The sequence below is a fragment of the Mandrillus leucophaeus genome, unplaced genomic scaffold, assembly GCF_000951045.1.
Source record: "Mandrillus leucophaeus isolate KB7577 unplaced genomic scaffold, Mleu.le_1.0 Scaffold435, whole genome shotgun sequence".
NCBI classification, from domain to species: Eukaryota; Metazoa; Chordata; class Mammalia; order Primates; family Cercopithecidae; genus Mandrillus; species Mandrillus leucophaeus.
In genome coordinates this window covers 450,717-465,461 of record NW_012104643.1, presented here as the reverse complement: position 1 = coordinate 465,461, position 14,745 = coordinate 450,717, and the positions used below count along the sequence as shown (strand labels likewise).

The following is a 14,745-nucleotide window of genomic DNA, read 5'->3' as shown; positions in this document are numbered from 1 at the left end:
GAGAGGCTCCTCTGTCTGCTTTCCTCCTGGGAGGCCTGGCAGCAGCAGGAGGACAAGGAGCTGCGTGGAGGGAGGCTGGGAGGGGCACTGCAGTAGGGGTAAGCATGTCCCCAAGACTGTGGGGAGCCTGTTGTCTGCACAGCCCCTGAGGGGCCCCAGCTCTGCTGGAGGATCAGGTGCCTGCGTTCCTGGCTGAGGGACAATCCCAGGCCCTGCCTTGGGGGGCTTCTTGCTGAGCAGTGGGCAGAGGACCCTGCTGGGGCTGACCTTCCGTTACCCTCTGAGGGGAGGGGTGTCTCAGCAGGAGACAGAGTCCGCCAGCTTCCAGCCTTCTCACTCATCCTGGGAGAACGGGTCTATTAATCAGAGATTTGCCGTAACTCATTTCTGTTTCAGAGCATTAGGTAGGCAGTGAGACAGCCCCAGAGGCTCCTCAGGAGACAACCTCATGTCTGGGGTGGCCTGGGGGCACTGAGACAGCCTCGTGTCTGGGGTGGAGGCTGAGGGTGCTGAGACAACCTCGTTGTGTCAGGGCTCCTGACGGGTCATAAACGTCAGGGTGGGAGGGCAGGAGGCAGTAGGGGAATTGCCGAGCCGGAGTGGCTGTGGCAGGCGAGGACGGGTGGGAGCAGCCTGTGAGCACCTCGTGTCCAGGCTCCTGCAGGAAGGTGGGGAGCTGCCAGCATGGCAGGGGCAGGCAGTATCCAGGCTCCACAGATTCCTTTGGGCATTCTGCTGCCTGGGAGCTGCCTCAGCACAGTCCTGCCTCCGACCGCCTCTTGGACCCCAGCCCCCAGTGTGCCAGGCCCAAGGCTGGGCTCAGCAGGTTCTGGTCCCAGCACTGGGCCCTGTACAGAGGCTCAGGGCAGCTTTTCCTGCAGTTTGTTGGCAGTGCCCTTGGCAGGGGTGTTGCTGCCTCTGGTCCCTCCTGGGCGCTGAGTCAGCCCCTTACCGTTGTCCCCACATCCAGAGGGGTTGTGATGGGGCGCTCGGAGCCACTAGTCCCAGCAGCTGGCAGTATGAGGGGGTCTGTTGTGAGGAGCACTCCGGGCAATGCCGCACCACTGTAGCTGCAACCCACATCACCTCCAGGGCCCATGTTGTCTCCTGGGGGCCCAGGTACACCTGGGCCACACAGCCTGACTGCGGGTGGACACCCAGGCTCCCTGGGCCCCTCACAGAGTGACTGGGGGCACCTTTTGGCCTTCAGGTCTGGTGTGGCCCTGGAAGAAGGCCATCCCACCACTGTCCTGGGGAGCTGTGGGTACCTGCAGACAGCACAAAGCCCACAGGCTGGGAGCCAGGCAGGAGACCCCCAGGTAGGGTCAACTTCCCCAGGCATCTGGGCAGGGCTTACTCTGCTCACTTTAGTGTTTCAGGGGCGGGGGCAGCACCCTCCTTGACCACCACCTCTAAGTGGCGCGCAGTGCGTGACAGCCTCTGGCACCCATAGAGTTGTGGACACAGCTGCAGAGGCGTGAGGACAGGCTGCCCAAAGACTCTGCTCCTCGCTAAGGACTGTGCCTGCATTGCAGCCAGCAGAACTAACTCCAGATGATCTGGGCCAGAGTTACCCAGGAATTGATGGGGGCTTAGCTTGGAAAATGACAGTCCCATGTGGGCCATGTCAGGGAAACAGGAGCTGCCGCTATGCAGCAGTTGCACGTGCCAGGCCCTGGTCCTGGCACCGTCAGGAGCACCAGGACCTCTGGATACTGGCTAAGGAACTGTCACGCTGTCCTGACCTAACCTGGTTCTCACTGAGCCCCACAGAGGCTTGTGCTGGAGTGGGGCGGGACCTGAGGCCAGCAAGGCCGGCTCTTGCCCCGCCCTCAGCCCTCCTGTCATCCCCTGAGGGGTGGGTCTGGGTCTCCTCCCCAGATGGGGCTGCTCCCCGGGCTGCAGCGCAAGAGTGACAGTCTCCCATGCTCGGTAACAGCCAGAGCCGGCCCAGTGTGGATGCCTCACCCTGAAAGCCAACTTTGCAGCAGCATGTGCTCCAGGCCAGTTTCTGCAAAGAGGCCACCTGCAGGGTAGACTCATGGGCACCAGCACGTGTACATGGCAGGCTTGGGTCCTGAGGGCTGCTCCCAGGCCATGCTAGGAGGGAGGCTAGTGCTGTCCCTTGGGGAGCACTGCTCCACTCCAGGGGACAGAGGAGGCCTCATTGCTGCTCCCTGTCTCCTCCCCTGCCCAGTGCCCTGCCCTCTCCTTCCCTCAGCTACACCAGGCAGGTGTGGCCCTTGGAGTGCCCTGCGGCCGCCCTCGGGTCAGTGTCCTGGGCCTGCTGGGGGCCTTTCCTCACCTGGCGTGTCTTTTTTTTTTAATCTGCCATGTCTTTAGGCATCTGAAGTGTGGTGTGGACACGTGGGGCTGTCTCTGGTTGAGCCCCTCTTTCTGGGGGTTCCTAGGGTACTGCACAGGCCCCCACTCTAGGGGGGCCCATTGGGGCATGAGACAGTGTTGTTGCGGCTACATTCAGAGATGAATAGGAAGTTCCCACGAAGGGACTCGCAGCCTCGCCTGCCCTGCTGCAGGGTGTCAGGTTGGGGACCAGCCCCACCCCTCCCTGAGGCAGTGGGTGTCACAGAACCCTGGGAGAGGCCTCAGTGCCAGGCGCTGCTGACCCCACCTCTTGGTTCTTGCAGGGGCCTCATCCACATGCTCACTCACCTGGCCGAAGCTCTGCACCAGGCCCGGCTGCTGGCCCTCCTGGTCATCCCGCCTGCCATCACCCCCGGGTAAGTGCCGCTCTGGCGGTGTGGGGGTGGCTGTGGAGGTCTCTGGGATCTGGGGCAGCCAGTACAGGGTGTTGGCCAAGGGCCCACGCCCTCCTGCTCAACACTCAAACTCCAGCCCGTCTGTATAGAGGCTTCAGCTGCCACACACACTCTGTGCCCCTGTGCTGGGCCCAGAGAGGACTCCAGGTCAGCACGTGAGTCCCAGGGGCAGACCTGGGGGCCAAGTGGACAGAAGCAGGCTGGGTTGGGGAGTCACAGAGCCCAGGCGGGGCTAGCCTGGTTGGGGGCACCCCAAGGTGTCGAGGCAGAAGTCCCAGGGCTCTGCCCAGAGCAGCCCCTCAGGCAGACACTGGGCTTCCCGGCCCGCCACTCTGGAAAGAAGCTGCCAACCCTCTGCACCTCTGCAGCCTTCTGTCCCTTGAGAGGCAGAGGTGACTGTGGGCCACTCACTGTGTGTGGTTGAGTGCACCCCCAAGCCCGAGGATGTCTAGAGGGACTCACAGAAGAGCCAGTTTGTGCTCACAGGAGGCTGCCACCCTGCAGATGCCTGTCCCAGCACAGGCCAGCCATGCCCTCAGGGTGGCACCCCTGGCTAAGCAGGCAGCTTGGTGGCCTCCTTCACAGCCTGGAGGCTGCTGAGGGCGCTTTGCACGGTCAACCGATTTTTCTCTCCAGGCTTTCCAGGGCTCTCCACTGATCAGTATGGGCTTCAGCCGGGCAAGGCAGCACTGGGACAGACACGGCAGCATGTCCTGCAGACCAGGTTTCAGACCTCTGCCCCTGGTCCTGCTGTCATGGCCAGGTTCCTTCCCTGGAGCTGGGGCGGGCTGTGCTCAGACCCTTTGGGCTCCCAGCACAACGCAGTTCCTAGTTCCTGGTGGACTCAGACTGACCCTTTGATGGAAGACCTTGGAAAGTGGAAAGCAGAAGGGGTGCTGAGAGCTGAGCCCTGGGGGCTGCTTTGTGCATGGCCTGAGCTTGCACACATGCCTAGCATTGTGCTGACAGGACTCGCTCTGCCTGTGACCAGGCGTTTGGGGTCCTGTCCCAGACCGAGCCCACACTGCTGTGTGCCCTGGCCCCTCCCTCTCCTTTATGTGCCAGCTGGGCTGACCTGTGGGTGGTGCTCGGGAGGGAGGAGCCCAGCTCTGCCTTCACGATTCTGCTCCCGCAGCCCAGCAACCTCACCTTCCCCAGCAAGAACGGGCCCAAGTCCAGGGCTGGGGTCTCACCTCTATTCTGGGTTTGGGGCCTGTGACATCCCCCATACTGCATCTTTTTGTTTTCTTTTCTTTTTTTTGAGATGGAGTCTCACTCTGTCACCCAGCCTGGAGTGCAGTGGTGCGATCTTATCTCACTGCAACCTCTGCCTCCCAGGCTCAAGTGATTCCCCCACCTCAGCCTCCTAAGTAGCTGGGACCACAGGCACATGCCACTACTCCCAGCTAATTTTTTGTTTGTTTGTTTTTTGTTTTGTAGAAATGAGGTTTTGCCATGTTGCCTAGGCTGGTCTTAAACCCCTGGGCTCAAGCGATCGTCCCACCCCGGCCTCCCAAGCCACCGTGGCCAGCCTTTTCCGACGTGAGACACTTATGTCTGACCTGTGTTCCCAGAGTTTGAAGGGGGCTGGCAGGGGCTGGCTGTGAGGACACGCCCTTCCTGAGCTGACAGCACCTGTCTCAGGTTGTTGGGAGGACTTTGCAGGCCTGGGGCTGGGAGAAAATTTCTCGAGGTGGCAGACGTTCCCTGTCCAGAGGCCATGGGCCTGGCCATCTCTGTGAGGCACAGACTTCATGGGGCTCCCGGGTTGCCCTTTGTACTTAGGGGAGCTGCAGAAGCAGCCGTCGGTGGGGACCAGCTCAGGAGCCCAGGGCAGTTCTTGAGGCCGGGGCAGAGGGCCAGGTGCCTGCCTTTTGCTGGTGGCAGCCTCTGCCTGAGCTTCTGGCCCTAGGCAGGAAGTGGGCAGTCTGAGCTGGGCCAGGTCCCTGCCCCTCACCCCACAGCAACCAAAGCTCACGGCTCCCTTTGCATGGCGCTGGTGGGGGTTGCGGCTGTAGGGTGGGATGCACGCCAGGGCTGTGGGCACTGTGACCGGACTAGGGGCGGGGCCAAGGCTCACAGTGGGGGTCCCCGGGGAAGTGGGGCCCAGCTGGGCAGAGGGCTGGGCGCTGCTGTTGTGCATCTGCTCTCCTGGAGCGCGGGGCTGTGCCCTCCCAGTCGGCAGGGCCCGTGAAGGTGCTGAGGCTCCCTCGGGTTCTCCTGAGGCTCTGGCTGCACCCCCAGAGTTGAGGAGGGCTGTTTTATCATCTGTGTTTATCCTCCCAACCCCACTCTGAAGGAAGAGCAGCTACTGCGGAGAAGCCTCATAAATCCCTGTCCCTGGCACTTCTGCAGCAGAACGTAATTATGCTTGTCATTCACCTCAAGAGCCACGCTGCCAACACGCGGGCTCTCTCTTTCCAGGGGCGCTGTCCGTGGAACAATGGCCCCGGAAGGGAGGTCTGCGTGCTGCAGGGAGGGGCACCCCAAGTCGCCAAATGCAAATTTATCGTGTCCTTTGTCAGCAGACAGAGGCAGCCCTAACTCAGCTGCCACAGACCCCAGGGGGTCTGGTCCTGGAACTGAGCACTCTGCTGACCTCCAGCCCTGCTTCCACAGTCACAGTCTCAGCAACGGAGGGGACCCAGGGGCAAAGCTACAGTGTAAACCCCGCAGGCCAGTGGGACCAGCAGACTGTCCCCGGGTGCCAGTGCAGTGGTGCCACTCTTATGTGCGGAGTGGAGCCCTTGTTTTAGTCTCTAGTTGGCCCCTCGTGTTTTCTGGGCATCCTTAGCTACTGGGACCCCTTTGGGTCCAGGGAGCTGATCTCAGAAACCCAGGGAGGGCCGGGTTCCTTCCTGGGCCCTGCTGGCGCCGTTGCTGGCCTTGTAGGCAGTGGTCCTCTCTGAGGTGGGTGGGGCCACGACGCTGGCCATCTCCTCCAAGCCCCATGGTTTAGGGCAGGCCATCACTATGTGGAGCCCGACTCAGCAGTCAGAGAAAGGTAATGCATGAGGGCGCCATCACCGGATGCTCAGCAAACACATTTGCACAGAGGCCTCTGCTCCCCGCCCACCTGCCTCTTGTCTGCAACCTCAGGGGATGGGGCAGGCTGCGTGCTGGCAGTGTGTGTGGAGGCCTCTGGGGGGGACTGTAGGCATCCTGTGCAGTGTGGACAGGCTGAGATCCAGGCTGAGGTTGGTCCCCAGAGAGCTGAAGGGTGCTGACAGGCCAGTCAGGGAGCAGGCTAGGCCTGCAGGCTGATGGACAGTAGAGCAGTCATCGTGAGGGGTGAGGAGGCTGGCAGCGGCAGATGGGTCAGGGGACCCAAGGCCATGGGAGACAGGTTCAGAAATCTCTGACAGGTAGGCAGAGGGGGAGGGGAGCTGTGGGTGGAGGAACAGGTGTGGGCACTGGCTGCTGGGGGCATATGCCCTGAGCGTGGGAGGTTGCAGGGACAGTGATGCCAGCATCTGTTAGGGTTGGGGAAAGGTATTCCCTGAGGATGGCTGTGGGGCCTGACACTGATGCCACCATCTCTGTTAGGGTTGGGAACTGGCATTCCCTCAGGGCTGCTGTGGGGCCTGGCTCTGCAGGTGGGAACTGCAGGGCCAGGCGGTGTGGCTGGCAGGGACTGGGGACCACAGGCTGAGCCCACACCTTCCTCACAGCCTGGAGGGAGGTCAACTGGGGACAGACTACGGCTCTCCCCTGCTGGGTGGCTGGAAGATGAGAATCTAGGGAGAGATGGAGGCTGAGCCCGTAGAGTCTGGTAGCTGCAGTGCAGAAGCAGGGAAGAGATGGGCCCACCCCGGCAGATGGCGGCGGGAGGGGTTGACGTGGAGCTGACTTTCCTTTTGTCTGGCGTCGATGCAGTGAGGCAGACGTCACCCGGAGATGGTACCTGGTTGGCCGAGGGAAGAGGGGGCATCTGCCACATGGGCCTAGTGTTGAGACCAAGGTGGGTGGGTGGGGGTTTCAGGGAGGTCTTAGGTAGAACATGGGAGTCGTGCCGTGCTGGAGGGACGGTGTGGGTACATGGCAGAAGACTGTGGGCTCACTTGTGTTACCATCTCCCCTCGGCATCTGGGAGGACGCTGGTCTGGAGGCCGCATCCACCCTGGCCTCTGGCAGCTGTGGGGTCTACGTGGCTGGAGGGACCTGGTCAGGCCCCAGCCTGGGATTGTTCATCCCCTCTTTCTGGAAAGAGAGAAAGAAAGGGTGACTTGGGGAGGAGAGTGTGAGGCAGCCAGCTGGGCAGTGCACCCCCAGGGCCCTGGGGCACAGAGCGCCCTGTCTCAGCACCAAGCTCGTGCAGGGGCAGCCCGGGCAGGGCAGAGCAGAGCACGTCCAGCCGTCTGAAGGGGCACTGGCGTTGGTGTAGGCCCGGGATCCAGTCGAGGCTGAGTGGGCACTCACCTTCCTTGCCGCTGCCTGCATGGGGCCCACCCAGGACATGGGCGATGGGAGGGTGGGCAGCTGGCTGTGATGAGCTCCTTTTCCTTCCTCCCGGGGCTTTCGTTCCTCAGAAATGAATTCAGAACATGGTGTTTTCGGCGTGAGCGGTAATTCCTGTTCATCTGAAGTCACGCTGCGTCTAATCCAGGACAAGCTGTTACCTCATTTCTCAGCCGTGGCGATCCCCTCCTGTCCGGGTGCCGTGGGGCACAGAGACAAATGGCTCCGCTGCCGGCTCTCATGGCTGTCTGGGTGAGGGACACAGGCTGGGGAGGGGCGGTCCTGGCAGTGACCCCTTTGCAGTCTTTCTTGCGGGTAGGAGGAGGTCCACATTCCCGGGTGGTCCCCAGGGCCAGCGCCAGGTGGGGGGTGTCAGGACCAGGGGCACAGGCCTGGTTCCCTCCCCTCTCCCCCACTGATCACCACCGTGAGCTGCTTCCGCCTCTGGACGGGGCCTGCTTTGTTCCCTCGTGTTGTTACCACCCTTGAAAGTGTGAGGACCGTTCCCAGCCTGTGGCCATGGTTGGTGCCCGGCTGTAGCAGAGTTGTTGGGTCAGTGGGCAGCAACGTGAGCCCCGAAGGGAACACGCAAGCTGTGCCACATGCATGTGGCGTGTTGGCATGCTGCACTGAGGGGCGTAGTGTGGAGCCCTGTCTCCTGGCAAGACTGCCCCTTCCTGCTTGGGGACATTGTGGGGCTGCATTTCTGGTGGAGGCATGAGGGGCATTCGTGGTTTCTGTGCCACGTTCTGTAGCTGGTGGGAGCCAGATTCTGGACACATGGCCTCACCTACCAAGGCCTTGTGGAGTGAAGCCCACTCTGCCAGGAGTGTCTGGTGCGGCCAAGGCCTTGAGATGGTAGAAGGTACGGTGCCCACGAGAGGGACAGGGGTGTTGCAGCACTGTGGATGTGGGGGAGGCACACGAGCCTGGCTCACGGCAGGAGCCCACATGTCTGATACAGCAGCGTGTGAAACAGGACTGGGTGCTCGGAAGGGCATCATGGGCACAGGGGAGGAGTTGGACTGGGACAGGCCCCTGCAGAGTAGAAACTGCGACTGACAGGGCTGCCATGAGATTGGCAAAGGAGGAGCCAAAGGGACAGGCAGTCATGCTGGCCACAGCCCTGGGTGCAGCAAAGGCCGAAGTTAGAAGCAGAACCATGGGGCACGTGAGAGGAAGGAGTGACTGACAGACAGACAACTCTGACCAGGATGTTGGCACATTAGAAGACACCACAAAGGAGCGAGAAGACCAGCCTCACCAGGAGGAGCGGTGCTGCCCACGCCACTGACCAAGAGCACATGACCACCTGAGAGAGCTAGAGGGAGAGAAAATGCGAACACGGCGGTGGGAACACAACGAGGGGCTGGGTGTGGAGGCTCGCGCCTGTCATGCCAGCATTTGGGGAGGCTGAGGCCGGAGGATCGCTGGAGCCCAGGAGTTTGACACCAGCCTGGGCAACATAGTGAGACCCCATCTTTACAAAAAATTTAAAAATTTGCCGGACGTGGTGGCGCCTGTGGTCCCAGCTCCTCGGGAGGCAACAGCAAGACCCTGACTCAAAAACAGAAGAGAAGAAAAGCAAGCAAGCAACAAAGACCCCACAGAAAAGCGGGCAGGAGACCTGGACTCGGAGAAACGAGAGGCCACAGTAGATGTGTGCATGGAGCTGGTGGGCAGGCTGGGAGACGCTCAACCACGTTGTTCATGAGGGAAGCACAAATGCAAGTCACGGGGAGGTCTCAGCTCAGGAGCAACTGGGCTGGGATGGAACCGACAGCCCATGCCACCTGGCATCTGCCGCCAGGGCCTGAGTGTTGTGGGCTGTGAGCCGGGGGTCTCTGTGTGGGAGGGGCCAAGGAGCCGCCTGGGACTGACTTGGAGAGGCGCTGGCAAGCCTGAAGGCTGCCTTCCGGCGAGGCCTCTTCCTGGTGCAGTTGGCACCTTTCTGCTGTGTCCTCACATGGCAAAGAGCTGTGGTGTCTCTTCTCATAGCGACACTAACTCTGCCATGGGCCCATCGCCATGGCCTTGTCTAGCCTAACCACCTCCTAAAGGCCCCATCTCCAGAAACCATCGCGTCAGTGGTTAGGGCTTCAGCATAACCATTTGTGGGGACACGAGTACCCTGTCCACAGCAACACCAATTCATTGTCTTGCTCTGTTGCCCAGGCTGGAGTGCAGTGCAGTGGCATGATCATGGCTCACTGCGGCCTCCACCTCCTAGGCTCAAGCCATCCTCCCACCTCAGCCCCCCAAGTAGTTGGGACTATAGGCACACACCACTACACCTGGCTAATTTTTTCATTTTTTTGTGGAGACAGGAGTCTTGCTGTGTTCCCCAGGCTGGACTCCAATTCCTGGGCTCAAGAGATCGACCTGCCTCAGCCTCCCAAAATGCTGGGATTATAGGTGTGAGCCGTCACACCCAGCCATTTTTCCTTTTTGAATCAACTAAAAAAGGCAAGAGGATTGCTTGAGCCCAAAAGTTCAAGGCAGTAGCAAGATAGGAGTGCCGCGGCACTCCAGCCTGGGTAACGTAGAGACCCCATCTCAAAAATAGAAATGAGGCCAGGCGCGGTGGCTCAAGCCTGTAATCCCAGCACTTTGGGAGGCCGAGACGGGCGGATCACGAGGTCAGGAGATCGAGACCATCCTGGCTAACACGGCTAGATGTGTATAAGAGACAGATGTTGCGTCATATAATTGTTTAAGAAATGAGGCCAGGCGCGGTGGCTCAAGCCTGTAATCCCAGCACTTTGGGAGGCCGAGACGGGCGGATCACGAGGTCAGGAGATCGAGACCATCCTGGCTAACACGGTGAAACCCCGTCTCTACTAAAAAATACAAAAAAATTAGCCGGTCAAGGTGGCGGGCGCCTGTAGTCCCAGCTACTCGGCAGGCTGAGGCAGGAGAATGGCGTAAACCCGGGAGGTGGAGCTTGCAGTGAGCTGAGATCCGGCCACTGCACTCCAGCCTGGGCGACAGAGTGAGACTCCGTCTCAAAAAAAAAAAAAAAGGAAATGACCTTGGGTGTCGGTGAGAGGACCTGGGTGGAGGCCTCGACCCAGAGGGAGGTCGCAGGGCAGGAAGGGTTGAGTGGACAACTGGATTGGGGGCTGAGGTCTTAGGGGCACCTGGCTATAGAGAGGGGCCCAGGCACTGAGGAGGCCACCAGGAGTGATGGGCATAGCGCTGGGAGGTGTTTCTCAGGGATCCAGGGAGGCTGACCATGCCTGAGCGGTGGGGCTGGCAGGCATCGGGAAAAGAGGTCGGGGCTGAGGGTACCACTGATGGTGCTCCATGTACCCGCAGGCCGGGACAGCGCGGGGCAGACAGACTGGGGCCTGGGTCTCCTGGTGCCCAGCAGAGGAGGAAGGTCCAGACGTTGGCCCTAGTAGACTCAAGGCAGGGGCTGGGGTAAAAAGGACTGCACATCTGGAGAGGGGCTCCTCAGACCTGCCAGGTGGGTCCAGGGATCTGCAGGGGTGTCTTGGGCCCTGAAGCCCCTGACAGAAGCCCCAGCACTGAGGCCCTTGGCATGGTCCAGATTTGGAAGCCCAGTGACCCTTGAGCAGAGGAGGGGTCACAACTGAGGGAGATCAGGGCTCACAGCCTCACTGCCTCACAGGGGCCCACCTCACTTTGGTGAGTGCCGCTCCTCTGGCCGTGTCCCCCATGCTGCTGTCCTGTGTCCTGCTGCCGTGGGGTCCCTTGGCCCCCTCAGTGTTGACCTTTGTGTACCACTCCCATCTCCCCTTGGCTTACAGACCTGGGTGTGGAGGGGCTGTAGGCCAGCGCCTAGCTCTCCCTGGGCCAGGCGGGAGGGCTGCCCCCGGAGACACTAGTTCCCAGTGGATCTAGGTCAGGAAGGAGCAGGTCCCCGAGGGAAGGGCTGCCGTCCAGAGATGGCCCAGGGGCCAGGCAGATAGAACAGGACTGCTTCCTCTGCAGTGCCCATGCCACAGGTGTCCGCAGCCGACCAGGGAATGTGCCACACAGCCTTGCTGCATCCCTGGGAGCCAAGCACTTGTACTTCCCATCTACCTGCTGAGGTCCAGTGAGGGCTTTGGACAGTCTGATTGGGCCAGGCTGACCGTGAGTGGGCTTGAGGGCTGTGTCCCAGGAGCCGCCTCTGTTTTCAGGGAGGCTTTGGTGCAGACCCCGGGAGGGGACGCTCCTGGGAGTGTAGATCAGTCACCTCCATCTCAGCGACTCCAGCTCTCAGCAGTGGCCCATCCTCTTAGCCACTCTCCAGGGACCTTGCCCCTCCATGGGCAGCCCTGGCCCAGGTCTCCCCACCGTTAGGCCTGTCATTCTCAACTGTATCCTGGTCTCAGGCCTCTGGGCCCCCATGACCACATCCCCGTGTCTCCCAGCCCCCAGCCTCTGTGGCCCCGACCAAGCTGCAGGCTGCCCCCACCCCAGGAGGACACTTTTCCCCTGGGAAGAAGTGACCCAAGTTCCCCACAGCCAGCTTGCTGTCACCCCAGCTGAACCGCAGCTGGGGAGAGTTTTCAGGCAGGGCATAGCAGTCTGAGGTGGCTGCACCTGTCTGTTGCAGGACCGACCAGCTGGGCATGTTCACGCACAAGGAGTTTGAGCAACTGGCCCCCGTGCTGGATGGTTTCAGCCTCATGACCTACGACTACTCCACAGCGCATCAGTGAGTGTGGGCTTGGGGGCTTCTAGGGTACAGCAGACTCCACAGTGCAGCAGTCAGTGTGGACCTGGGGGGCTCCTGGGCACAGCTGACGCCCTCCTACCTGTGGTTCTGTGCAGAAGGCCACCTGCTGAACCTGGACGCCCACCTGGGGGAAGCCAGTGGCACTGCACCTGTCCCGTGCCCTGTGGTGGTCCCGTGGGTGGGGCCCTGCCTCTGGTGGAGCCGAGTCACGGGTGGGGCACAGGCACAGTCCTGCTGCTGCCCAATGCCGCCCTGTCCTCCTTGGCCTGAGCCACACTATTGTGGGTGGGCCGTGTGACACAGGGCGCAGGCAGGGACACTCCAGGAAGGATGCTCAGAAGGCCTCATGGCTGCTGACCTTCTCACTGTGTCATGTGAACTCCTGCCTGTGGCTCTGGGGTGGGGGTCGCATATGAGTTCTGGCCCTGGATGTGGCGTGCCTCCTGGGGCCGCTCTGCTGACAGCCCGTTGTAATGGGTCACTTCTGTTCTTCACAACTTTCTAGAGGTGTTAGCCGCAGCATGGGGAGAATGCACCCCTCGGTGGAGGGCCCCAACAGTGGCTCAGGTGCGGGGCCTTCCCTGTTGCTGAAACTTGCTCATCCCTTGCCCTGCAGGCCTGGCCCTAATGCACCCCTGTCCTGGGTTCGAGCCTGCGTCCAGGTCCTGGACCCCAAGTCCAAGTGGCGAAGCAAAATCCTCCTGGGGCTCAACTTCTATGGTATGGACTACGCGACCTCCAAGGATGCCCGTGAGCCTGTTGTTGGGGCCAGGTGAGCCAAGGGCTCTCCCTGCTGTGCTGAAGGTATCACTGGGTGTGGGTGGGTGTGGGTGTAAGGAGACGGAGTGATGGGGAGGGTCCCGGTCCCCTGGGGCTCATGCCCCACAGAGTCAGAGATAGGAGTTGGGCCAGGAGTCAGTCCTGCTTGGTGCCCGCCCCACCGCAGCCCCCACTGTGGTCACCACCCATGACACCGCCACGTCAGCTGTCCCCACATCTGGGCGAAGCTGGGACAGAGGCTTCCCCCACCTGTCAGCCTCGCCGACAGCACCCAGGCCAGCCGGGGCCTCCTGTGTTGAATTTGAATGCTCCTCTCCTCTGCCCAGGACTGATTTCCTGCTTTCTGTGTTCTTGGTGTGCTCTACCAGTGTGGTTTCCTTTTGGCATTACTTTACTTCATTTCTGGAGGACATTTTCCTGGCTGTAGAGTTCTGGCTGTCGGTTTTTTCACCGGCACCTTAAGCACGTTGCCGCCTTCTCATTCGGACGGACGGCGTTTCACCGCCACCTTCTTCTGCCTGTGTTGCCGTCCTCCCTGCTCTTAGGACTATCTTGTATTTATGGCTGGTTTTGAACAATTTGATTGACACGTCTTCGTTTTCCTTTTGCATAGCGTTCATGGAGCCTCTTGAATCTGTGCATTCGTACTCTTAGCAAACTTGGAAAATTTGGGGCCAAATTCTTCAAATATTTTGTGTTTCTTCTGTCCTTTCCTTTGGAGACCACAAACACTAGATCCGTTGAATTTGTCCCACAGCCCACGAATACACCGTTTACCTTTTGGGAATCTTTTTTTTTTTTTTTTTTTTTTGAGACGGAGTCTCGCTCTGTTGCCCAGGCTGGAGTGTAGTGGTGCCATCTCGGCTCACTGCAAGCCCTGCCTCCTGGGTTCACGCCACTCTCCTGCCTCAGCCTCCTGAGTAGCTGGGACTACAGGCGCCCGCCACCATGCCCTGCTAATTTTTTGTATTTTTAGTAAAGATGGGATTTCACCATGTTAGTCAGGACAGTTTCGATCTCCTGACCTTGTGATCCTCCTGCCTCGGCCTCCGAAAGTACTGGGATTACAGGTGTGAGCCACCACACCCGGCCAGGATTCTTTTTTCTGTTTCCTTTTTTTTTTTTTTTTGAGACAGGGTCTCACTCTGTCGTCCAGGCTGCAGTGCACTGGTGTGATCATAGCTCACTGCAGCCTCAACCTCCTGGGCTGAAGATATCCTCCCACCTCAGCCTCCCAAATAGCTGGGACCACAGGTGCATGCCACCACGCCCTGCTAATTTTTGTACTTTTTTGTAGAGACAGGGTTTTGCCATGTTGTCCAGGCTGGTCTCAAATTCCTAGGCTCAAGCGATCCTCCTGCCTCAGCCTCCCAAAGTGCTGGGATGACAGGTGTGAGCCCCACGCCTGGCCTGGCCATTTCTCTTCCTATGCCCAACCTGCCATTAATCCCATCCGCCCTGAGCCTGACGCAGTCATTTCTCTCACCACCCAACCTTCCATTAATCTCATCCAGTGCTTTTGTTACCTCATATGTCGTAATTCAATCTTGTTTTATTTTTTATGAGATGGGGGGTCTCACTATGTTGCCCAGGCTGGTCTCGAACTCCTGGGCTCAACCATCCTCCTGCCTCAGCCTCCCAAAGTGCTGCTGTGACAGGCGCGAGCCACCAAGCCTGGCCAACATGTTGCAATTCTCTAGAGGCTTGTTTGGGGTCCCCTTTCCCTCTTCCATGTCTCTACTAAACTTTTGCAGATTGGGATTCAATTGTAGTAACTGCTGAGTGCTCATGTCTGCTGGTTCTGATATTGGGGTCAGTTTCAGTAGACTGCTTTTCCTCCTTGTTTGGGGTCCTATTATGCTGCCTTTCTGTGGGCCTGGTACTCTTGAGTTGATGCCTCAGGCATTGCGAATTTTACCATGTTGAGTGCTGGGTGTTTTAGCATTTTTTTTTTCTTTTTTTTGAGATGGAGTCTCGCTCTGTCGCCCAGGCTGGAGTGCAGTGGCACAATCTCGGCTCACTGCAAGCTCCGCCTCC

The 14,745-nt window shown here is 59.9% G+C and overlaps 1 protein-coding gene across 4 annotated transcripts in view; it reads left to right on the top strand.

Moving 5' to 3' along the window:
- Positions 1 to 14,745, top strand: part of CHID1 (chitinase domain containing 1) — a 56,472-nt gene that overhangs the window by 18,977 nt on the left and 22,750 nt on the right. For 3 of the 4 annotated variants that reach the window (XM_011993854.1, XM_011993853.1, XM_011993852.1), the window contains exons 8-10: positions 2,649 to 2,741; positions 11,806 to 11,907; positions 12,545 to 12,700. In XM_011993854.1, the coding sequence (XP_011849244.1) occupies positions 2,649 to 2,741; positions 11,806 to 11,907; positions 12,545 to 12,700 (351 nt within the window). The remainder of the gene's footprint in view (positions 1 to 2,648; positions 2,742 to 11,805; positions 11,908 to 12,544; positions 12,701 to 14,745) is intronic. The other variant, XM_011993855.1, reaches the window with a different exon arrangement.